This window comes from Bos taurus, chromosome 24 (assembly GCF_002263795.3).
Source record: "Bos taurus isolate L1 Dominette 01449 registration number 42190680 breed Hereford chromosome 24, ARS-UCD2.0, whole genome shotgun sequence".
NCBI lineage: Eukaryota > Metazoa > Chordata > Mammalia > Artiodactyla > Bovidae > Bos > Bos taurus.
In genome coordinates, this window is record NC_037351.1 from 57,832,687 (window position 1) to 57,856,763 (window position 24,077).

The window sequence follows — 24,077 nt, forward strand, 5'->3', positions numbered from 1 at the left end:
CCGGATGCCATGATCTTCATTTTCTGAATGTTGAGCTTTAAGCCAACTTTTTCACTCTCCACTTTCATTTTCATCAAGAGGCTTTTGAGTTGCTCTTCACTTTCTGCCATAAGGGTGGTGTCATCTGCATATCTGAGGTTATTGATATTTCTCTCGGCAATCTTGATTCCAGCTTGTGCTTCATCCAGCCTAGGGTTTCTCATGATGTACTCTGCATATAAGTTAAATAAGCAGGCTGACAATATACAGCCTTGACATACTCCTTTTCCTATTTGGAACCAGTTTGTTATTCCATGTCCCATTCTAACTGTTGCTTCCTGACCTGCATACAGATTTCTCAAGAGTCAGGTCAGGTGGTCTGGTATTCCAGTCTCTTTCAGAATTTTCCACAGTTTGTTGTGATCTACACAGTCAAAGGCTTTGGCATAGTAAGTAAAACAGAACCAGATGTTTTTCTGGAACTCTTGCTTTTTCGATAATCCAGCGGATGTTGGCAATTTGATGTCTGGTTCCTCTGCCTTTTCTAAAACCAGCTTGAACATCTGGAAGTTCATGGTTCACATACTGTTGAAGCCTGGCTTGGAGAATTTTGAACATTACTTTACTAGCGTGTGCATCCTTCTAAATCTTATCATTCCCTTGATTTGCTTCTGAAATAGTTTTAACTGAGTTTATGTATGTCTGCAAAAAGTAGGAATATTTTAATTTGTGTGCTTAGTTGCTCAGTTGTGTCTGATTCTTTGTGATCCCATGGACTGGGGTCCGCCAGGCTCCTCTGTCCATGGGGATTCTCCAGGCAAGAATACTAAAATGGGTTGCCATGCCCTCCTCCAGGGGATCTTCCTAACCCAGGGATTGAACCCAGGTCTCCCGCATTGCAGGCAGATTCTTTACCATCTGAACAACTAGGGAAGCCCTTATTTTAATTTAGTTGTTTTGTAACTTCCCTCTGTCTCTCTGACCTTACTGTTATTCGTGAAAGACAAACATTTGGAATCTCTTTCTGAGTAAAAGGGATCAAGTCTTAGAGTTTTATATCTGTTTTCCCAGATAAGAAACTACTTTCCAAGACCAGATGTTATTAATTTATTTTTATTAATAATATTTACAGAAATAGGATGAATTTCAGAGAAGGCAATGGCAACCCACTCCAGTACTCTTGCCTGGAAAATCCCATGGACGGAGGAGCCTGGTAGGCTGCAGTCCATGGGGTCGCTAGGAGTCGGACACAACTGAGCGACTTCACTTTCACTTTTCACTTTCATGCATTGGAGAAGGAAATGGCAACCCACTCCAGTGTTCTTGCCTGGAGAATCCCAGGGACGGGAAAGTCTGTTGGGTGCCGTCTATGGGGTCACACAGGGTCTGACGTGACTTAGCAGGATGAATTTGTTGTAATGTATCCATGCAAAAGAATGTAATATGGTTTTATAAATTTAAATTGAGATTTGTCAGTATTCATGTCTTAAATTATGTTGCATGAAAACAGTGTATTAGAAAAGCACGTGTATAACATTTTTAGTAAGTTCAAAACCTAAAACATTGACATATACTATTAATACTTACATGAGTAAAAATTACAATATGTGTAAGAATATACACAGTACTTTGGTTACTTTGAATTGGGGAGACAGTAATGGTGTTTTAACATTGTTTTAACACGTTATTTCTTTTCTAAAAAATAAATCTGAGATAAAGACACCACAATATTTTAACTTTCTCTTCGCTGTGTAGTCATTTGTTTATTAACTGAACGTATTTCTCCACAGAGTACACATAAACTTATTATGACTGCTCTTACAGTAAAGTAATATACTTTCACTTCTTTGTGAACTTCAAGGCTTAGCATATTAGGGACTCATCAATAGAATTATAGAAGGTAAAAGCTAGAAAGGGGCCTTTAGAAGTGAGCTGGTCCAGTATTTTTATCTGTTTGCTCACACCATATCCTTAGCACTTAGAACCATGCCTGGCACATAGTAGGTTCTTGGTAGGTGTCTGGAGTGAGTAAGTGATGTTGAGAATATAACTTGATTTGTAGGAGGGTTCTTGGCCAAAATGAAAGGATGTGGTCTTAAACATTATATTCATGTCTTATCTTTTAGATATGGGTAAATGTCACCTTACCAAAGGCAAGCAGGCTCTAGAGATTCGAAGTAGCTTATCTGAGAAGAGAGCCCTCACTGACCCAATCCAGGGAGCAGCACATTCTGCGGAGTCTCTGGTGCGAAACCTCCAGTGGGCCAAGGCACACGGTACCATGAGATCTTCTTATGCTCTCTCTCCATTATGTGTTCATGTAAAACCATGAAGTCGTCTTTCCCTCTGAATTCACAGATTTCCTCCAGACTTTGCTGTGAATATGTTTTAGCCTAGTGAGTGGGATCTTAGTTCCTTAACCAGGGATTGAACCCAGGTGCTCGGCAGTGAAAGCACAGTCCAAACCACTGGGCCTCCAGGGAATTCCCTGCAACACTTTTAAGCAACAGAAATAGCTCTAATAGCATTTTGCCCCATAAATAATATTTGTTTGTTGCTTATTTATCATCAGAAAACTCACCAAAAATTCTTTAATTATTTATATAAGTTTTTATTGTTCTTTTTTAGAGCTTCCAGAAAGTATGTGTCTTAAATTTCAGTGTGGTGTTCAGATTCAATTAGGATTTGCAGCCGAGTTTTCCAACGTCATGATAATCTATACGAGTATAGTCCACAAACCACCCGATATATTAATGTGCGATGCCTATGTTACTGACTTTCCACTTGTAAGTCTCTACTTTTTTCTTTTATTTAAACTATAATGGTATAGCCTCACTAAAGACTAAATTTTTGAAAACTTAAAAGTTTATGATTAACTATAAAGGAAGTATGTATACATATATTACATATATAAAAATATTTGTATTTAATACTCATAATATTTAAAAACTGATCGCCAAAATACCTTAAATATGTTAAATTTAGGAGTGTCTTAAGTTCACCCAGGAAATAAGCCTTTAATTTCTCTTACCCTAAATAGTATTTCACATGTGAAGGAATAAAACGTGCTACACATATGTCCAGAATTAATCTCTTCTTAAAAACTTGCCCCAAAATAGTTACTACAACAGCGGGAGTCATACTTGTCAAACTATAGTAGTGTATTGGAATAGAAACCTAGCTCTTTCCAAACACTTGGATACGATATTCATTTTGTTTTGGCCTAAAGGAGCCACCAGACAAAATCCCTTTTCCTGCACCGTTGCGGTAAATTGAGCCGTAAGCACGGAGTAAGGCACATACCCCAGAACGTCTCCCTCGCTTCTGGGCTTCCTGGAGGGTGGTGCCCTGTGTGAGAGCTTGCGGCCTGCACTGACCCCAGAACTAGACGGATCCATCCCGCAGTCCTGGCAGCCCAGGCCCAGGATGGGGCCCCAGACGCTGGGCCGGCCAAGCCTGAAGGCTGCTCTCAAGTCACAGCGCAGATCGCTTGCTCTTGGCAGCAGTTGGCTGCAAAAGAAGAAAAAGGAGGGTAGGGGAAGCTGCCTTTGGCACGTCCATTTATTCCTGTTAAATATACAAGTCACATAAATCCACCTGCACCTTCCCCACAGTGATGACTAAGGGGGGAGGGAGTCCAGGAGCCACAGGCTCATGGGGCAAACTTAAAGGAAACCTGGGGACGCTTCTTCAGAGTGCTTGCAGAAACAGTTTGAAAGGAACCGTCCTTCCAGAGCTAACTTCTTAAGTGTATCGGTGAGGAATTTAGAATTCCGTTCATTATTATGATTCTAGAATGTTATCTCCATTGTTTCTTTAGCCCTGGGTAGGGTTTACCTACTCAGATCACAGTTCATTGGAGAGCAGCACCTGTTAAGATGTTTCATGGTCACAGATGATGTTGTGATTTTCATTGATTTCATTAATAACGCTTTCTGGTTTTCACAGGATCTAGATATTGATCCCAAAGATGCAAATAAAGGGACCCCTGAAGAGACCGGCAGCTATTTAGTATCAAAGGAGCTTCCCAAGCACTGCCTGTACACTAGACTCAGCTCACTGCAGAAATTAAAGGTTACTACTTTTCCTATTTATAACTGGGCTCATAACTGGTGGCTCAGACAGTAGAGAATCCACCTGCAATGCAGAAGACCTAGGTTCAGTCCCTGGGTGGGGAAGATGCCCTGGAGGAGGGCATGGCAACCCGATCCAGGATTCTTGCCTGGAGAATCCCACGGACAGAGGAGTCTGGCTTGTCCACGGGGCCGCAGAGAGTGACTGAGCAGAAGGAAAACTTTATGAAAGTGAAAATGCATTTGTGCCTGTGAACCGTGTACTGGGCCAGAGATGTGCTGCTTCATCGCATATTAAGTTGAAGCAGAGAGAACGGCTTTACCGCAAGTCTCATCAGTGACCTTTTTCACATTTTGTATTCTGTTCTTAATAATGGCCCGAGGATTTGTGTGTGAGAATGCATGTCATTACCCTCCATGTTATTAAAAAGTTAGAGACACAGAGCATAGTCTACTTGTAAAGACCTTAGCATTTTCAAATAAGCATTTCCCAGCTCGGTGACTTTCTGCAAAACACAACAAATTAGAATGGGAATTTATTTTGATCTTTTTTCATTTCTTGTTGACCTTACGCATGAGAAACTACATGATTTTCATGGTCTATAGGGTTGAGCTTTGCAATAGAACCATATTCTTGCCAGACTCGAGTTTTATTTAGAGCTACATGACCCTAGGAGGCCTTAGCCAAACCCTGGGGCGTGAAGTGAGCACTACTGACAGTCACACCAGAACGGCAGTCATAAACCTGCCCCGGCCTGTTCCCAGCTGGTCAGCCGACACGTGCCTTGTGTCTCTGAACTTCTGTCCATTCTCCGATTCAGGTATACGTCTCCACTTGTGCTTGTGGGTTATTACTTCATAATATTTTTAAAACAGCTAAAATTTTCACCTGGATATGAAGCTGATTTTTTTGGGCGGGGGCGCCGTGCTGGGTCTTCATGGCCGCACGTGGGCGTTCCGCTTGTCGCGGGGGGTCTTCAGGCCGCACATGGGCGTTCCACTAGTCGCGGGGGGTCTTTGGGCCGCACATGGGCGTTCCGCTAGTCGCGGGGGGTCTTTGGGCCGCACATGGGCGTTCTGCTAGTCGCGGGGGGTCTTCGTGGCCGCACATGGGCGTTCTGGTTGTCGCGGGGGATCTTCGGGCCGCACGTGGGCGTTCCGCTAGTCGCGGAGGGTCTTCGGGCCGCACGTGGGCGTTCTGCTAGTTGCGGGGGGTCTTCGGGCCGCACATGGGCGTTCTGCTAGTCGCGGGGGGTCTTTGGGCCGCACGTGGGCGTTCTGCTAGTCGCGGGGGGTCTTCGGGCCCCACATGGGCGTTCCGTTAGTTGCGGGGTGTTTTCGGGCCTCACGTGGGCGTCCCGCCAGTCACTGGGAGCGGGGCTGCTCCTGGTTGCATTGCTTAGGCTTCTCACTAGGCTGGCATCTCTTGTGGCGGAGCACAGGCTCTAGGCGCACAGGCTTCAGCAGTTCCAGCTCAGAGCTTCAGCGACTGCCGCCCGCGGGCTTGGTGGTTGCGGCCCGCAGGCTCTAGAGCGTGGGCTCAGTAGTTGCGGGCACAGGCTTGTTTGCTGCTCGGCACGTGGGATCGTCCCTGAACAGGGATCGAACCAGCATCCCCTGCACAGGCAGGCAGACTCCCATCCACTGCACCACCAGGGAAGTCCCATAAAGCCGATTATTGTTTCATTAAAAGATATTCCCCGTCTCCAGTAATAGGGAAAGACAGTTTTCCAAGCTCCGCTGCTTGAAAAAATATCTCTTCACTGTTCATCAGGAATGTAACACAAGATCTCTGTGATTCTGTCTATACTAATTAAATATATGGAATGAGGAAAGTGGAAGCTGGTTCTAGCTAGTCTTTCTTAGTATAAGGAAAACGTAAAGACTACCTTGAGGGTCTGGAACCTGGGAAAGGAGAGTGAGACTGGCTTTTTTTGGCTGCTGTTTGGTTTTGTCTGGATGTGTGTGTGAATGGTATTCTAAGACTGATCCACTCTCCTGGTTGATGAAAATGACAAAGCTCATCTCTTCTCCTTCCCAGGAGCATCTGGTCTTCACAGTCTGTCTGTCGTATCAGTACTCAGGACTGGAAGACACAGTAGAGGAAAAGCAGGAGGTGAACGTGGGAAAACCTCTCATTGCTAAACTCGACATTCACCGGGGCTCGGGGAGGAAGACGTGCTTCCAGACTTGTGTCATGTGTAACGGCCCTTACCCCAGCTCTGCCGCCAGCGCCGCGGGGGCGGCCCGCTACCGCCCACCTCAGGACTCCTTCTCCGGTGCTTACCACTCCCACCTCAGTAACTCAAGCAACGTGATGCCATCAGATGGCTGTCGCTGCAGTCGGACTGCGGACGCCTTCGTTTCAAGTCATCACACCCACCATTACTCGTGTCAGTTTGGCAGAAGCAACGTGCCAGTAGAGACAACGGATGAAATTCCATTCACTTTCTCTGATGGGCTTAGAATTTCTGAAAAGTGACTTCTTTGTTCTTGAAAGTTCTCATAATTAATAGATGTCTCATCCAACTGTACTTACATAAAGTGAGATATTAGGGGGAAAGCAAATAGATATACATGTAGCAAGAGAAAATTAGTTAACAGGCATTTCGTGGCAAACTCAGGACTTTGAGATGTTGGAATTATTTAACTACAGACCTCCTCTTACGATTTTGTGGATGGGTTAATTTGTTCTGTAAGTATGAAGTATGGACATGTATATGTTTATGTACATAACAGTGTTTTCCTCTTGACCACTCTGAAGTATGAGCAGTGGGAATGGCATTACTATAGAATAAGTCATTGTATTTCTAGAACCAGGAAAAGGACCTTGGTGATGATCAGGCTTCACCTAATTTTTGTCAGTGGGAGAAACGCACTGAGGCGTCTTCTGTGAGTTGGAGCTGAGGCCGCCAGGTTTCTACTGCAGTGTTCATTCCACTACACGTTGCCTTCCTGACAGCTTCCGAGACAAGGACAATTTCTGTAGATAGACTCAAAGACGTGTAAATAAGAATGTGTATAATCTAGGAGCGCATGAACTTTAGTTTGTGATTACAGGACTTGGCTACAAATACTAGTTAGGTTTGTGTATAAGTCTTTGTAGAACGGGCTGAAATGTCTTATTTCTTAAGGTCATGAAAGCACATGAGAAGTAATAAAATGTTTTTCTATGGTAAAGCTTTAGGCAGCAGGATAATATTGCTACTGGATAATCTTGGTAGCTGTTTACCTGAATCTTATAAACCCTGGACCTGACTTCCTTGATACATGTATTTTCTCATTGAATTTTACTGGCCTTAGGAGATAATCACCTTTGGTTCTACAAAAAGCAAGTTTAAAAAGCAGCTGGCAGTAAAAGGAAAAGGTTGAATTAGTAATTTTAAGACATCCCCAAAGAAAATTGCAGGCCTAGATGTCTCCACTGCTCTATTCTACAGACATTTAAAGAAGGCGCACCAATCCTTTGTAAACTCCTCCCAAAAGTAGAAGAGGAGAGAACACTCTCTGCGACCCCATGGACAGCAGCACACCAGGCCTCCCTGTCCTTCACCATCTCCTGGAGCCTGCTTAAACTCATGTCCATTGAGTCGGTGATGCCACCCAGCCATCTCATCTGTCGTCCCCTTCTCCTGCCCCCAATCCCTCCCAGCATCAGGGTCCTTTCCAATGAGTCGGCTCTTCACATCAGGTGGCCAGCATATTGGAACTTCAGCATCAGCATCAGTCCTTCCAAAGAATGTTCAAAGTTGATTTCCTTTAGGATTGACTGGTTTGATCTCCTTGCTGTCCAAGGGACTCTCAAGAGTCTTCTCCAACATAACAGTTCAAAAGCATACCGTAATACAAAATCAAAGACATCACAGGAAAACTGTAGAGTATTAGCTATTATGACTATAGACACAAAAAATCATCAAAACCCTAGCAAACTAAGTCTAGCAACATATAAAAAGGGTCTTACACCATGAGCAAGTGAGATATACCCCAGGAATGCAAGCTTGGTTTAATGAGTCATATATAAATTATCTTGTTATTCACCATAGTAATATTCTGCAGTGTCACTGTGAATACTAAATTAGCAAATACAGAGCCATTGCTCCTGGGGGGAGCGTGTGTGTGTTTTACACACATACATATCTCAAATAGACTATTAGACTATAACCTTAACTCCTAAAAACAATTTATCCTGGTAGATCTGTTTTGCTGTATTAAAAAAATGAGGTTCAGAAGTACTGACTGACTTGGCTGAGGCCCCCTGGCTAACGGGCCAGCGTGGGGACCCAGACCCATCGGGCGGGCCCAGAGGCAGAGCTCGCCCTGCACTGCCTGCATCTTCTGGCCATGTCTGCAGGGGAGCTGAAACAAGAAGGCAGGGCGCGGCCTCGTTTCTCCTCAGCTGAGAACATGCACGTCGGGGAGATCAACTCGTCAACCGTCTGCACACGTCCATGAATGGTCATCGAAGGGCTGCAAGTGTTGACTTGGGGATTATAAACAAACTATAAATAAGTAAATTGGCAAATTCACACAGAATCGTGAGTGAGGATCCTGTTCATAAAGAGAAAAGTGACCATTAACATTGTTTTGTTTAACTTTTCATCGTGTATTGGGGTACAGCTCATTAACAATAAATTAAAACTGGATTTTACACTTTGGGGTCACCTGACCTTGTTGTGGTCCCAGGAAATAACCTCGTTTCGGGGCACACAGTGGCATTCCCACCGGGAAGATGAAGTGTGCCTGTTGGGGACGGCCAGGTGAGCCCTCCCTGGAAGCACACCCATGGGGACGGGTGAAGAGACTGTAAGCATGTTAGGAACCAGGGGAGACTCTGATGAATCTGGGATCCAGGCTGAACTGACCCAGACACCCATCTCGTTAACCAACGCTGCTGGCGAGCTGGACGCTTAAGCCCAGAGTCCAGTCAACAGCACGTCTGCTGCCAGCAAACTCTCTGACAGAAGGTCTTTAGCAGTCGGAACCCCGGTCGCCCTGAGGCTCCCCCTGCTGGTCTGAGAGCCATCCTAGCCGCTGTCTGCTGACTCCACACATCTCAGGCCTGACCCATGAAGTGTCCGTGTCTTAAAGTGACCCTCAGAACCAGCTTTCCCCTCAGTGTTAGGCCCTGGACCCTGTTGGCAGATGTCACCAACACGGCTGACCGGGGCCCAAACCGGGGCTGCAGGAACTGTAATGGTGGTGAGACCTCAGCGCTGCTTTGTCTGCTGATTCAGACGGACGTCCCCAAAGACTGCAGTGAGGAAGGAGAAGGACTTTCACAGTGTCCTGCCCACCTGAGCTGCATGGCCAGCCTCCTGCTGAAGACCCATGGGTGGACAGAGGCCTCTTTGCGGCTGGGCCACGGGCAGCCTGCTTCCAAAATGGAAGGGTCGGCTGGCACCACCTGGGAGCTAGCTTTCTGAGCACACGCCTGCGGTCTCGGGGCCCCGGTTAGCCTGGGGCCGGCCTCCCGAGACCTCGTCCCAGAAGCCACAGCCCCAGGGACGACAGCGGGGCCGTGAGGGGATGGAAGGGCCCTTGTAGGCTGCAGGCCCCCAGGTTTCACGTCTGGTCCAGAGGATGTGAGCATGCCCAAGGTCGACGCTGAGCCCAGCTTCAGATGCCCGGGGCGCCTAGGTGGGAAGACTGGGGCTCTCCAGAGTCCCCGATTCCTAAATCAGCCCTGGGGGAGGACTTCAGAGAGACCCCGTGCCTCACGCACAGGTGCCGGCAGGCTCAGCCGACCCCGGACGAGTCCGCCACACGCCCTGTGTCTGCTTCCAGGGCCACCTCGGGCCACTGCTGCCCTCGTGGGTGAGCAGCCGGGAGCCAGGGGAGAAGCCGTCGGGCCCCCACCGCCCCAGCCCTCCCTGAGCTCGGCCAGCTTCCTTAGCGCAGGGCCCGGGTGCGCCCTGCAGGTGCCGCTCATAAAAGGACCAGAAAGGTGGCTCTTTAGAGCCCCCCACCCTCAGCCTCCACCCGTGGCGCCTGGGCATGGACTGAGCTGCCTGGGCACCTGCTGCCACCCCCGTGTGGGCTGGTGACCGTGGGCGTGCTGCCAGCAGCTGCCCACCGACAGGCTGCCCCCTGCCCTGAGGCAGCGCCCACACTGGCGCCCACGGGCCTGAAGTCCAGAATGCCAGGCACCTGGAGAGGGGCAGGTGGCTGTGCGGGAGGACAGAGGTGTCCTCCCTATGCTGCGCGTTCTGTGTCCTCTCCGTGACGATGCTGGTGACGAGGCTTGCTCCGGGATTACAGGGCTTAAGCTGAGAAGCTACAATCCCACTTTCTTCCATAAAACTGCAGATTTCCTTAGCCACTCTGATGCTTCTAGCCACAGCAGCCTTCCTGGTAGAGATGTGATCCTACCAAGAAGAGGCAGCATGAAATTAAAAGGCTTAGGCTCAAGAGGACAGCTCCCCTGGGTTCAAAGCCCAGCCCTCTCATCTCTTAAGCCTCACTTTTCTCCCAAGTACCATCTGCCGCAGGGCTCCTTGTTCTTGTTACTCAGTCGTATCCGACTCTTAGCAACCCCATGGACTGCAGCACGCCAGGCCTCCCTGTCCATCACCAACTCCCGGAGTTCACTCAAACTCATGTCCATCGAGTCAGTGATGCCATCCAGCCATCTCATCCTCTGTCGTCCCCTTCTTCTCCTGCCTTCAATCTTTCCCAGCACCAGGGTCTTTTTCAGTGAGTCAGTTCTTCACATCAGGTGGCCAGAGTATTGGAGTTTCAGCATCAGTCCTTCCATTGAATACTCAGGCGTACTAGTAAGCATTAGGTAAGGTCACCCAATAAAAGCATGAGCAGGCACATAGTAAAAACAAAACATAGGTCACCCACCAGGTTATTAAACTGCAGAGAAAAGAAAGGTGTAGTGGGCTGAATAGCGCCCCCCCACACCAAGGCAATGGCAGCCCACTCCAGTTTTCTTGCCTGGAGAATCCCAGGGACGTGGGAGCCTGGTGGGCTGCGTCTATGGGGTCGCACAGAGTCGGACACAACTGAAGCGACTTAGCAATAGCAGCAAAGGTATCTCTTAATCCCCCAGAACCTGTGACTGCAACCTTATTTGGAAATATTGTCTTAGCAGATATAACTAAGCATCTGGAGGGAATTCCCTGGTGGTCCAGCGATTAGGGCTCTGTGATTTCACTGCTAAGGAAAAGCACAATCCTTTGTGCTCAGTCCCTGGTGGGGAACTAAGATCCTGCAAGCCGCGTGGTGCAGCCGAAAAACATTTATAAGAAAATAGGCAAAAAAAAAAAAAAAAAGGATCTGGATGCGAGACCATCCTGAATGAGGGCGGTCCCTACCCCAGTGGCAAGTGTCTGTGCGTGTAAGAGGCGGAAAAGAAGACAAGGCCCAGTAGAGGTCGTGTGAAGGTGAGGCGGGCACGCGCGGCACAGCCGCAAGCTGAGCGCGCGCCCCCTACAAGCTGAAGAGGCAGGGAAGGCGTGCCCTGCAGACTCTCCCACGGGAGAACGGCCCCGCCAAGACCTCACTTTCTGCCCATTGACACGAAGTTTGGATTTCTGGCCTCCAGAACTTGGAGACAATAAACTTCCGTTGTTTCATGTCGCCAAGCTGGTGAAAATGGGTTGTGACCGCCGTAGGAACCAGCACAGGATGGCAGCTCGCGGGTGAGGCACCTCCGACTCCAGCCCCGAGCGGCTGGGAAGGACACGGAGGAGAGCGGAGAGCGGGCGGAGCCGGCCGAGCGGCCGCTTCCCCGCTGCTGTTAGTCTCCTGCGCCCCCTCCTGGTCCCAAGGCAGACGCGCGCCCCCGCCAGTCCAGACACTCACTGTCTCGAGAAATGGCAGAACGGAGGGGATCTCAACATTTAAAACAGAAGCTTGTCTCCAGGGAGGTCCCTGGTGGCGCAGTGGTTCGGATTTGGCGCCTTGGCCGTCGTGGCCTGGGTTCAGCCCCTCGTCGGGGACCTGAGATCCCACAAGCCGCACGGCGTGACCCAAAAAAGTTTCTAAGGATTTTAAACCACGCGTTCTTTCCCCTCGTCCTGAATAACACAGCCAGCTCTTTATCCCGTGTCTTGCTCTCTCACGCTCTGTCCTCTCCCACTGCTCTGTACGTTCAGCTCCGCCGTGATGACCCAGCTTTCCTCTCGCTTCCTTGACCCGCTCCTCCCGGACGGAGGACTGTTCCTGGTAGCCCAACCACGCACCTCCCTGGGGTCCCCTCGACCTTGTCACACAGAAATGAACTCAAACCTTCCCCCGCTGATCACAAACTCCTGTCAGCTCACTTCAACCTAATCAGATCCAAAACACACGAACAGCTCGTGGGGAAGATCCCCCGGAGAAGCAAAGGAGCCGATGGGCTACAGCCTATGAGGTCGCAAGAGTCAGACAGACTCAGTGACTAACCCTCCCCAGCAGGGGAGCAGCTGATGCTCACAGCCAGAAGGGGAGAGCCAGGGCGGCTTGCTGGTGGTGACGTCCGCTGCACCCTCCGAGGAGGGCTCGGACCCCAGTGAGAAACTCTGGGGCCTGAGCAGCAGGGACCAGCGGGCCTGAAGGGGTTGGGGGCCCCCTTTCAGGACTCCAGGTCTGCACCATCCTCCGGGGCCTGCCTGGCTCTCTGGACCAGGCCTTACCTTGTGTTTTGTTGAGTTCTGGGTGAGTTCAGTTCAGTTCAGTTCAGTCGCTCAGTCGTGTCCAACTCTGCAACCCCATGGACTGCAGCACCCCAGGCCTCCCTGTCCATCACCAACTTTCGAAGCTTGCTCAAACTCATGTCCATCGAGTCGGTGATGCCATCCCACCACCTCATCCTCTGTCATCCCCTTCTCCTGCCCTCAAGCTTTCCCAGCATCAGGGTCTTTTCCAGTGAGTCAGCTCTTGGCATCAGGTGGCCAAAGTGTTGGAGCTTCAGCTTCAGCATGTCCTTCCAGTGGTGGGTATGCGCTGGGAGCCCAGCAGAGGGCAGTGCAAGCTCGTTTGTCCTTCACTTCTGCGTGGGTTTTTTACAACCTGAGAGCTTGCTTCCCGCTGCAGCCCAGAGCACAGGGAAGGCCGGAGCCTCGGGAAGGGCCACTGGAGCAGCGGTGTTCGCAGCCACTCAGCCAAGCCATGATGAGGCCTTGCCAGTGGCCACTGCCCCTCCTGACCCCTCACCGCTTTACTCTGGTGCTGCAGTCCGTGGGGTCGAAAAAGAGCCAGACACTCCTGAAGCCACCTGGCACTCACATAACTGGGATCAAATATACCTAAACCTGAGCATTCCCATCTAAACCATTTCAAGGGCACCGTTCAGTACCGTCCAGTGCGCACAGAATGCTCCCACTCTAGAGTTTGTGATTTTTCATGGACAGAACCCAAGGCACAGATATGGTGAAATTCAGAGAAAAGGCCGAGACCTGGAGATTGCTTTTGTTGAGAAAAATAAAGGAGGAATTCCAAGGTGGGCCCCAGAGGTTTCTCAGGCTATGGTGCGCCTACAAACTTTCCAGACCCCTCTGCTTCAAGGGGCTGGGTGGGGGTTTCCTGTCCACTTCAGTCACATCTGCCCCCAGCCTTCCCCAGACACTAGCCAGACAAAACCTGCAACTCAACTGGGAGTAGTAGGGAGCACCCCCAAAGGGATCCCTGCCCATGTTCAGAAACAGAACCAAAGGTTATTCAAAGTGAAAGAAAGTGAAAGTCACTCAGTTGTGTCCGACTCTTTGCGACCCCGTGGACTATGCAGTCTACGGAATTCTCCAGGCCAGAATACTGCAGTGGGTAGCCATTCCCTTCTCCAGGGGATCTTCCCAACCCAGGGACCAAACCCAGGTCTCCTGCATTGCAGGCAGATTCTTCACCAGCTGAGCCACCAGGGAAGCCCAAAGGTTATTCAAAATCCTCTCAAATATCACTCTGAAAACAATCTGTACAGTATGCAAATGAAATGTCAGTGGGAAGTGATGATAATTGGGCCCCAAAACGTTTTAGACTTCCCTGGTGGCTCAGTGATAAAGACTCGGCCTGTCAGTGCAGGAGACAAGGGTTCAATCCCTTGGATTGAATCGGGAAGATCCCCGGAGAAGGAAGTGGCAACCCAGTCCCATATTCTTGCCTGGAAAATCCCACGGACAGAGGAACCTGGCAGGCTACAGTCCATGGGGTCGCAAGACACAACTTGGCAACTAAAACAGCAAAACACTTTAAGCAATAAAATGCATTCAGGTTATTTGGCCTTTGATGAGCTCCAAAGCTGAGCAAGACAGAACTTGAATCCCTATAACAACAACAGCTAGTATTCAGGCAGGTCCTATGAGCCTGGCACAATGTCAGCTGCTTTTCTCATTCAGGCTTTTGTGATGGATGGAGGTATTGTGTCCGTTTTACAGAGGAGGAAACTGGAGCCCCCAGGACTGCTGGACTTGCTCAAGGTCACAGAGGAAGAAAATGGTGGAGCCTGCATTTGGACCCTTCAGACCAGCTCCAGGTAACTGGCTAGTGAACACAGCTTTGCCTGACTTGCCGGGGGCTGAAGTGCAGTGTCTAAGAGAGAACTGCAGAAATTCTGGCTCAGGGGAGCCGAGAAGCCTGGGGAAGGGTGAGTTTCCCATCTGTGAACAAGGTCAGAGCCACCACCAGTTCCAACTGCCCTTAATCTGTCCATCTGGATTGGTAAATTCGCACATGAAAAATGTTAACAGGGGCATTCACGCACATGCTTACCAGCCAGACCACCTCTTTCCAACACATGCCCTCCATTTCCGCCTTAGTGCAAAAAGAAAAAAAAAAAAAGTTGCCCAAAGCACCTCAGAACACCCAGAACGCTTGAACCCTCCAGCAGGAAGACCCCCCGAGCCTGGCCCTTCGTCCCTTTCACACCTGCCTTTGCTGCCAGCTCTTGAAGGGATCCGAACTGAGAGCATCTGGCGAGGAGGTCGTGTCATCCCTTGATCTGAAAGAGCCAAAAGAAAAAGTAGAACAAGAAACACCGAATGAGTTTCTGAACTGATTTGCCTGAACTTCATTTGTTTTCGCTTTAATACATTTTGGCTCTTTTATTTCAAAGTAATGGTAGGTGGTGGGAAAAAAAGGTTTGAAAGTATTCACCTGCGCCAGGCAGCTGAGCAAACAATGAGCTTAATTAACCTCTCTTTCTATCTGACCTTCCCCCTCAACCTGCTCCCACTTCACTGTCACAGGCCGGCGGCGTGGAAGGACCTGTCAGCCACTCTAACTGGTGACGACCTACGTCTGTTTATTCCCTCATCACCCAGCTACACTCACAGACCAAAACCTACAGCCTTCAGAGCCCGGGAGGTGATTGGTTTGTAGCCGAGGCATTTTGAACACACTGTTTCCGTTTTCCCTTTGTTATCCGTTCATTATCTTTTGTAATCGAGGTCTGCTTTCATGTATAGGTACAAGTAGGTGATATTTGAATGTACTTTGAGATAAGTGTTTCAACAGATATTGGGTACTAAAAAAAATAATTGGAACAATAAAAGCCCCGCCCGCTGTCTCCAGGGGGGCCGTGTCTGCCTCTGATGCTTTGAATATTTATCTTGCGACATCCCTGGCAGTCCAGTGGTTAAGACCCCATGGAAGGCTGGACTTTAAAAGGCTCACCCTACTTTCTGGAGGAAGACGTGTACAACTTTAGGGTCTCACCACCCCTAGCTCAGGAGAGCCCCAGCTGTGACCTCCCTTGCCCCCAAGGTGGGGAACATGTGGAGAAGCACAGGTCCCATCTTCATATTTCAGAAGTGCAAGGGCAACTCGTACGTGAAATGGTCCACACTCCTTGGACTCAGAGAAACAGATGTTATGGAAAGATTTCCATATGATAGAGGTTTCTCTTTGAAATGTCACTGAGTCTCTCTGCCCTGATTTCTCAGTGTGGGAGGCAGAACAATGGCTCCCAGAGGTGTCCAAGTCCCCAGGACCTGGGAATGCTGTCTCACATGGCAGAGGTATTTTGCAAACGCGGTTAACCACCTTGAGATGGAGAGATGATCCTGCATTACCCCAGTGAGCCGACGGCATCACCAGGATCCTTATAGCAGGAATGTGGGGAGAGCTAGTTCAGTTCAGTCACTCAGTCATGTTCAACTCTTTGCGACCCCATGGCCTGCAGCACGCCAGGCCTCCCTGTCCATCACCAACTCCTGGAGTTTACTCAAACTCATGTCCATAGCGTCCGTGATGCCATCCAATCGTCTCATCCTCTGTCGTCCCCTTGTCCTCCTGCCTTCAATCTTTCCCAGCATCAGGGTCTTTTCAAACGAGCCAGTTCTTTGCATCAGGTGGCAAAAGCATTGGAACTTCAGCTTCAGCATCAGTCCTTCCAATGAATATTCAGGACTGATCTCCTTTAGGATGGACTGGTTAGATCTCCTTGCAGTCCAAGGGACTCTCAAGAGTCTTCTCCAACACCACAGTTCAAAAGCATCAATTCTTCAGTGCTCAGCTTTCTTTATAGTCCAACTCTTATATCCATATGTGACTACTGGAAAAACCATAGCCTTGACTAGATGGACCTTTGTTGGCAAAGTAATGTCTCTGCCTTTTAATATGCTGTCTAGGTTGGTCATAACTTTCCTTCCAAGGAGTAAGCGTCTTTTAATTTCATGGCTGCAGTCACCATCTGCAGTAATTTTGGAGCTCCCCAAATAAGGTCTGTCAGTTTCCATCTATTTGCCATGAAGTGATGGGACCAGATGCTATGATCTTCGTTTTCTGAATGTTGAGCTTTAAGCCAACTTTTTCACTCTCCTCTTTCACTTTCATCAAGAGGCTCTTTAGTTCTTCTTCACTTTCTGACATAATGGTGGTGTCATCTGCATGTCTGAGGTCATTGATATTTCTCTCGGCAATCTTGATTCCAGCTTGTGCTTCATCCAGCCCAGCATTTCTCATTATGTACTCTGTGTATAAGTTAAATAAGCAGGGTGACAATACACAGCCTTGACATACTCCTTTTCCTATTTGGAACCAGTCTGTTGTTCCAAGTCCAGTTCTAACTGTTGCTTCCTGACCTGCATATAGATTTCTCAAGAGAAATCTGGAGAGCTAGAGAAAAAAGGAAAAGCTCATGTGATGATGGAAGCAGAGACTGGAGGGGTGCTCCTTGAAAGTGGAGGAAGGGGCAACAAGCCAAGGAACCTAAGCAGCCAACAGAAGCTGAAAAGGCAAGGACACAGACCCTCCCCCAAAACCTCCTGCAAGCCCCCCAGGTGCCCCTTACATCGCTCCTCTCTGCATCTCTTGATTCTCACTCTCAGCTGATTTCACCTGTAATCAAATGTTGGGGAGGAGAAGGGACAAACAAGAACCCTCCTCCATTCTCCTCCCTTATTATCCTGCTCCTGGCTCATCCACAATTATTTTTCAGAGCTTTATTCCTTCCCCACCTTGGGGCAAATAAAGAGTGTCCCTTACCTAGAACTCACAGTGCAAATCCAGGTTGTTTACAGGGGAGTTTTACGGCTTCAGACTCGGGGTCAGCGGGTTGAGAACAGCTTGTTCCTTGCCCTGTCCTGACTTTACTGCCATATTACTCAGATTAACAGTTCATCTGTGTTCCCTTTTTTGGCCAGTCACTTCCAAGGGATTTTGTGAAGATTCATAAGCTAGCATTTACAAAGCACTCTTTGAACTCCTACATAAATAAAAAATCTCACAGTTGGAAATCCCGATGCCTTTTAATGAGTCCTTTTAAAATCCCAAAGTATTTAAAAATTCATGTTGCTCCCTAGAAATAACTTTTAGTTCCTATACATAAATGGAGTTCCAGACATATCAGATACATTCAGAGCTGCTGCTACAGAACAATTAGGAGGTACAGGCAGTGAGTTAAGCTCAGTGTATGCACAATCTCATTGATTTTTGGATAAGATAAAGATAAGACAAAGATCACTTGTGACCTGGGCTGTCTGAGTTCCTAAGAGGAAAACAAAGCTCCACAGGTATGTCTGCATTCACCCTGATGTCATCAGCTCGCATGCACAGTGCCTCTACAGGATAGGAATTTGGAGAGGCAAATGGATGGCTTTTCTTTTAATTGTATCGAGGGGAGACAGGCCATTACTGGAGAGACCAAGCTTAAGTCAGAGAAGCAGAAACTGATGATACTGACGGTGCGGGGTTCTCTGCTCTTGCTGCAGCTTACAGATAAAATACACGGTGGCTGGAATCAATTACTGAAATCAAGACTTTCTTCACCCATCCCCGTTCCTTAAGCCTGCTGCTTCTTTCCCAAGTAAGCACGAAGCCAGGGACTCAAGATACCAAGGACAAGGCGTTCTGTTTGGGAGCTGTTTTCTAGGTATTTTCCGCCCACCCTGACGACCCCCGGGAATGCTACAAAAGTCTTCTCAGAAGGACGTTTAGGGCTCGGTTCATTTTCCAAGAAAAGGACAAGCAGGCCGTGGGGCACTTTCGACTGCCCCGTGTAAATTACGTACAGAGTAGCATAACTGTGTCTTCTTCAGTGGAGGTTTAGAGGCGTCTTGTTTGTAACTCTTGCCTGGTGGCTTAGACGGTAAAGCGTCTGCCTACAATGCGGGAGACCTGGGTTCAATCCCTGGGTCAGGAGGATCTCCTGGAGAAGGCAATGGCAACCCACTCCACTACTCTTGCCTGGAAAATCCCATGGACGAAGGAGCTTCTTGCAGGCTACTGTCCATGGGGTCGCAAAGAGTCTGCACGACTGAGCGACTTCTCTTCACTTTGTTTGTAAATAGCCACCAGGGGGCACTGTTATTCTCTTTAAATACTGCAGGGGGAGGGGGAGGGGGGGAGTCCGCATATAGGGTGTGTCTGTGGCATCTGTGCACACGCGTGTGTTGGTGGTTTGGTCTCTCAGTCATGTCCGACTCTTGAGACTTCACGGAGTGTAGCCTGCCAGACTCCTCTGTCCATGGGATTCTCCAGGCAAGAATACTGGAGTGGGTTGCCAGGGGTGAGATACAACTTCCCTCGCATCCATTCACCTCCATTCAGCCAGGCAGCCAACCCTCCCCTTGTTAAGTCAATACCCTTTTGCAACCCCATGGACTCCATCCTGCCAGGCTCCTCTGTCCATGAGATTTCCTGGGCAAGAATACTGGAGTGGGCTGCCATTTCTTTCTCCAGGGGATCTTCCCGACCCAGGGATCGAACCCACATCTCCTGCATTGGCAGCGGGTTCTTTATCTCTGAGCCACCACAGAAGTCCAATCCCTCCCTTAACTCCCACCCTCCACCCACACCCCTTCATCTGTCATCCCTCTTTCCCCTTCTTGGTCAAAAAAGGAGCAGAGAGCAGCAAGAAAACCCACCAAGATCATGAAACCAACATCGAATTAAACATACTCCCCAGGACGCCTGGGAAGAACACCGAGATGCCCGCCTCTCTCCTTTGTCTCGAGTTCTCTTTCCTCCCCAGCCCTGGATGCTGACGCTTCACTGCCCTGCAGGGAGATGGTCACCCTGGTGCTTGTGGGCATCTTTCCTTTGGAAAGAGGACTCTAGAGAGAGGAAAGACCTCAGAAAAATGATTCTTTAATGTTGGCTCTTCGGATGCTTTCATATCAGACCATCTGGATCTAGAGGATACGCTGTAGGGAGCCTTCCTTTTCCTGCAAATCACAAGAGCGTGGGAACAGCCATCTCCTCTGCCTCCCCAGCCTCGCCAGAGAACCTGGGGGGCACAAGGAGCCCTGCTCGAGCTGCAAAGCACCCCAGGGTCACTGCTCTTCTTTCTCCACCTGCTCAGGAGGCACTAAAAGCCACGCACCGGAGGACTGCCTCCAGCTGATTTCAAAGGCGTTGACATAATGGACTTCTCGCCACAGAACAAACCTCCAGGGACTCGGGCTAAGCAAACCATTTACAATACTGTCACGACGGCTGGAAAGACAGCGAACGCTTGGGACAGAGCTTGTGTGATGCTGAGCGCTTTGAGTTCAAACCCGGAGGGCACCGTCTAACTGGCTGGGTGACCCTGGGCTGGTTCCTGAACCTGCCTGAGCGTCCATCTCTGTGAATCAAGGTTAATAACCCTTGCACTAGTTTATGGCACGCATGGAGATAACAGAGGTTCATTCCCATGGCCAGAAGGTCAAAGGCAATATTACTATTGCTATTACTACTGTTCACTGTGCACCAGGCCCTGAGCTCCAAGTTCAGCACACATAAACTGCTTTAATCTTCACAGCAACCCTACCTGCAGAAGTTGGAAGTGAAGGGCTGGGGACCAAGGTGCTGGCAGGTTTAAGAAAGATGCTGGCTGGACTAGGGGTCCCATTCCTCCCTGTGAAAAACGAACCAGCATCTTTTTATTTGGCTGTGGGTCAGGGACGTGTGGGGCTTCCCTGGTGGCTCAGTTGGTAAAGAATCCGCCTACAATGTAGGAGACTTGGGTTCGATCCCTGGGTTGGGAAGATCCCCTGGAAAAGGGAAGGGCTACAAACTCCAGTATTCTGACCTGGAGAATTCCATGGAGTGTATAGTCCATGGGATGGCAAAGAGTTGGACACGACTGAGGGACTTTCAGTTCACTGGATCCTGAGTATTTTTGATGATGCTCCAACAACAAAAAGCTACCTCATGGAAGGGTGACAGAACCCGCTCCACGTGACACTCCACAGCATGACATTTCCCAGGTTGAAACAACAGTCCCTAAGGAAATGGCCTTGTGGAAGTCCCTTAAAACAGCAAGGGGTACCTGCGGAAGACAGCAATAGTATTTCTGAGAATGTAAAGCGTGTGAAGTACACTAGCATCTCTCTCCCCGGGCGTGGTCAGGAAAGTGGTCCTTGTGCAGCAGCTGTTTCCAGATCTGAAAGCTCACATCGCTCAGTACCAAGACACCTAAACATAAGTAGGGACAGCTCTCTAAAGCGGGGCCTCTCCGGTTCACAAAGTTTGCCAATGTCTCTAGGCCTGGATGGCTTTATCGACTCCCCTCAAGGCCATCAGGACTTTTATTTTCCTGACAGAAAACTGAGGCTAGAAAGAAGATGGGAGGCTTTTCGTCTTTGCAACAGGGTGTGTGTGCGCATGTCTGTGTGTGTGCGCATGTCTGTTTGTGTGTGTGTGTGCATGTCTGTGTGCACGTCTGTGTGTGCGCATGTCTGTGTGTGTGCATGTCTGTGTGCGTGTGTGTGCGCATGTCTCTGTGTGCGTGTGTGTGTGCGCATGTCTGTGTGTGCGCGTGCCTGTGTGTGCGCATGTCTATGTGTGTGCATGTGTGTGTGCATGTATGTGTGCATGTATGTGTGTGCGCATGTCTGTGTGTGCGCGTGTCTGTGTGTGCGTATCTGTGTGTGCGCCTATCTATGTGTGTGCATGTGTGTGTGCATGTCTGTATGTGTGTGCACATGTCTGAGTGTGTGCATGTCTGAGTGTGTGCATGTCTCTGTGTGTGCGTGTGTGTGCATGTCTGTGTGTGTGTGCGCATGTCTGTGTGTGTGCGCATGTCTGTGTATGTGCGTGTCTGTGTGTGCACATGTCTGTGTGTGTGCGCGGGCGTGAGAGAAGGAAATAAAAGACAGGTGGCGAGAAGCAACGTGGGGGGAGAGAATGAGGCAGCGGGGGAGAAAGGACCCGGCAACACGGGAGAGGAGGTGGAGCGGGGCGGGCGGAAGCCTGCGGATCCCGCGGCCAAGGGGAATCCGGTGGGAGAAGCCATTAAGAGGCCCTGGAAACAGAAACGCTGAGAAGGATGCTTACTCGTTTCGACAGGCTGGTCAGAAAATGCCCAGCGCGAGCTCGGGGGCGGGAGGCCAGGGGCAGCCGCAGGCAGCGGGGCCGCGCCTCCTCACCGGAGGGAAGGCTCACCCCAGGCTCCTGCCGCCTCCTCCCCGCCGGCCCCGCCGCACCCGCGTTTCGGCGCGGAAACAACGAGCCCGGCTGCGCCCACGGGCCGCTCTGCGGCCTCCTCCGTCCAGGGAGGGCCCGAGGCGTCGCACCGCCCGCTGGAAGCGGGTGCCCGGGGGCGCCCACCGCCCCGGAGGAGGTCAGGCCCGGAGAGGCCGCCGCTCCCTCTTCCCGGCCGGGGCCCCGCACGGGGGAGCCGGGCCAGGCCCCGTTGCTGAGGGAACCGGCGGCAGGCCCAGCCCCCTTCCCGCAGAAGCGGCCGGAGGGGCCCGCGCAGGACGGAACTGCCCTCATCTCCAGGCTCCAGAGGCGGCCGGGAGCCTGGCCAGCGCGGGGTGGCCGCGCCCCATTGGCCCCGCGGCGAGAGGGCCACGCACGGCCTCGTCCTAACGGCTCCCTTCGCCTGACCCCCACCAGGCCTCTCCTCAACCACAGACCCCCCAAAAGCCAGGCCCCAGCCCCCCGACACGAGGTGAGTCGGGGGGCCGCGAAGGTGCCCCTCTGACCCCCAGGGCACCTGCACGAAGGGGACACCGGCGGCCCCGGTGAGACACGCGCTTTTGTTTGGTTCCGACTCACTGTCTGTGCGTGTGGATCACGCGTCTCACCTCTGCCTGCAGCCGAGACGCCGGGAGAACGCACAGTGTGCCTCCGCCATGGCCGCCGCCCTTCCCGCTCTGCCCCGCAGTGGGGCTGCAGCTCTGCTGGGAGGAGCGGTCCACACCCCGCGGGGCCTTCCTCAGAGGGTGCAGTGCGGGGTGCTCGCCCCGAAACTGCTCATTAGGGGACATGAGTCGCTGTTTAACGGAGAAGGCAATGGCACCCCACTCCAGTGTTCTTGCCTGGAGAATCTCAGGGACCGGGGAGCCTGGTGGGCTGCCGTTGGGGTCGCACAGAGTCGGACACGACTGAGCGACTTCACTTTCACTTTCATGCACTGGAGAAGGAAATGGCACCCCACTCCAGTGTTCTTGCCTGGAGAATCCCAGGGACCCAGGGACGGTGGATCCTGGTGGGCTGCCGTCTATGGGGTCGCACAGAGTCCAACATGACTGAAGCGACTCAGCAGCAGCAGCAGCTGCTGTTTACAAGTATCCATGCGGATGCCGCACCCTATCCTACCACCCCTTACAAGTTCAGATTCAGTGAGTCTGGGCTGGGACTCTGGGAAGGACGTTTGTAAGTGCTCAGGTGATTTTCATGGTTCTCTGAGCAGACACGCACTGGTGGCCGGTGGAGATGAGCCAGCCCCAAGCCCAGCAGGGCTGCCTGGCCTGTGCGAGCTGACCCTGCCAACAGAGACCTGGGACAACACCATTCTCTTTGACTTGAGCAGTGTTCTTTCTGTCATATTCCTTTTTCTGCTTAAAAAATTTTGTTTTAAAAGTAATGCTCATCGTATTTAGGAAATTTATATAGAAAGGAATAAAGAAAAACATTCTGTTACTAAGTGGCACCCAACTCTTGGTGACCTCATAGACTGTAGCCCCCAGGCTCCTCTGTCCATGGGATTTCCCAGGCAAGAATACTGGAGTGGGTTGCCATTTCCTTTCAAATTACCTATAAACCCTCATCACCCCGAGTTATGCGCTGTTAACATTTTGAGTTATTTTCCATCTATTTTCACATATTTACAAAAAAGGTCAGACAGTACATAGTTTTATGTCTTCTTTTCATTCATTTGTAACCTAAGTAAGAAAGGCCGGGCTTCTTAGACACAGCTGGACAAAGTGTGAGTGGGCAATTTTTTTTTTTAGCAGGCTGCTTGGCAATGACTATCAAGAATATTTTTAAATGTTCGCCTTTCAGCCCACTATTCCATGTCTAGTCATCTCTCTTCAAAGGATGATCAGATGCATGCAAAAACTTTTTTAGAGACTTTCATTTTAGTGTTACTTAAAATAGCCAAAATTATCAACCTCATCAATGTATAAAATTACAGGGATAGGTTAATAAATTGTGGTTATTCATGAGACGGAAAATTCTGTAATCATTAAAAATCACATTTTCAAAGAATGTGTACTGGCTGTGATCATCCTTCTCTCCCACAGTCCCCCTACGTTGGTTTCCCAGTCTTTCAGGGAGAGCCCGCCCCTGACTCTACTGCAAGCCCTTTGGATGCTGCAGAGCCATCATCTCCCCTTTCCTGATTGTTCACAGCGTTTATTCTCAGTACCCAACATTTTGGCAGTTTGTTCT

At 50.0% G+C, this 24,077-nt stretch overlaps 2 protein-coding genes across 3 annotated transcripts in view; one reads left to right on the plus strand and one right to left on the minus strand.

Moving 5' to 3' along the window:
• The window catches only part of MALT1 (MALT1 paracaspase), a 66,346-nt gene extending 57,646 nt beyond the window's left edge, over positions 1–8,700 (plus strand). For both annotated transcript variants that reach the window (XM_002697836.7, XM_005224359.5), the window contains 4 exons: positions 2,106–2,255; positions 2,608–2,765; positions 3,928–4,053; positions 6,094–8,700. In XM_002697836.7, coding sequence (XP_002697882.2) covers positions 2,106–2,255; positions 2,608–2,765; positions 3,928–4,053; positions 6,094–6,534 — 875 coding nt within the window. In that variant the 3' untranslated portion in view covers positions 6,535–8,700. The remainder of the gene's footprint in view (positions 1–2,105; positions 2,256–2,607; positions 2,766–3,927; positions 4,054–6,093) is intronic.
• On the minus strand, positions 7,404–23,226 carry LOC112444193 (uncharacterized). Its single transcript, XM_059881100.1, has 3 exons — positions 22,487–23,226; positions 14,898–14,970; positions 7,404–10,417 (listed from the first exon to the last, which is right to left on the minus strand). Exons 1-3 carry the CDS (start codon positions 22,534–22,536, stop codon positions 9,767–9,769), a joined length of 774 nt encoding a protein of 257 aa, XP_059737083.1. The 5' UTR covers positions 22,537–23,226; the 3' UTR covers positions 7,404–9,766.
• Positions 23,227–24,077: the final 851 nt, after the last annotated feature.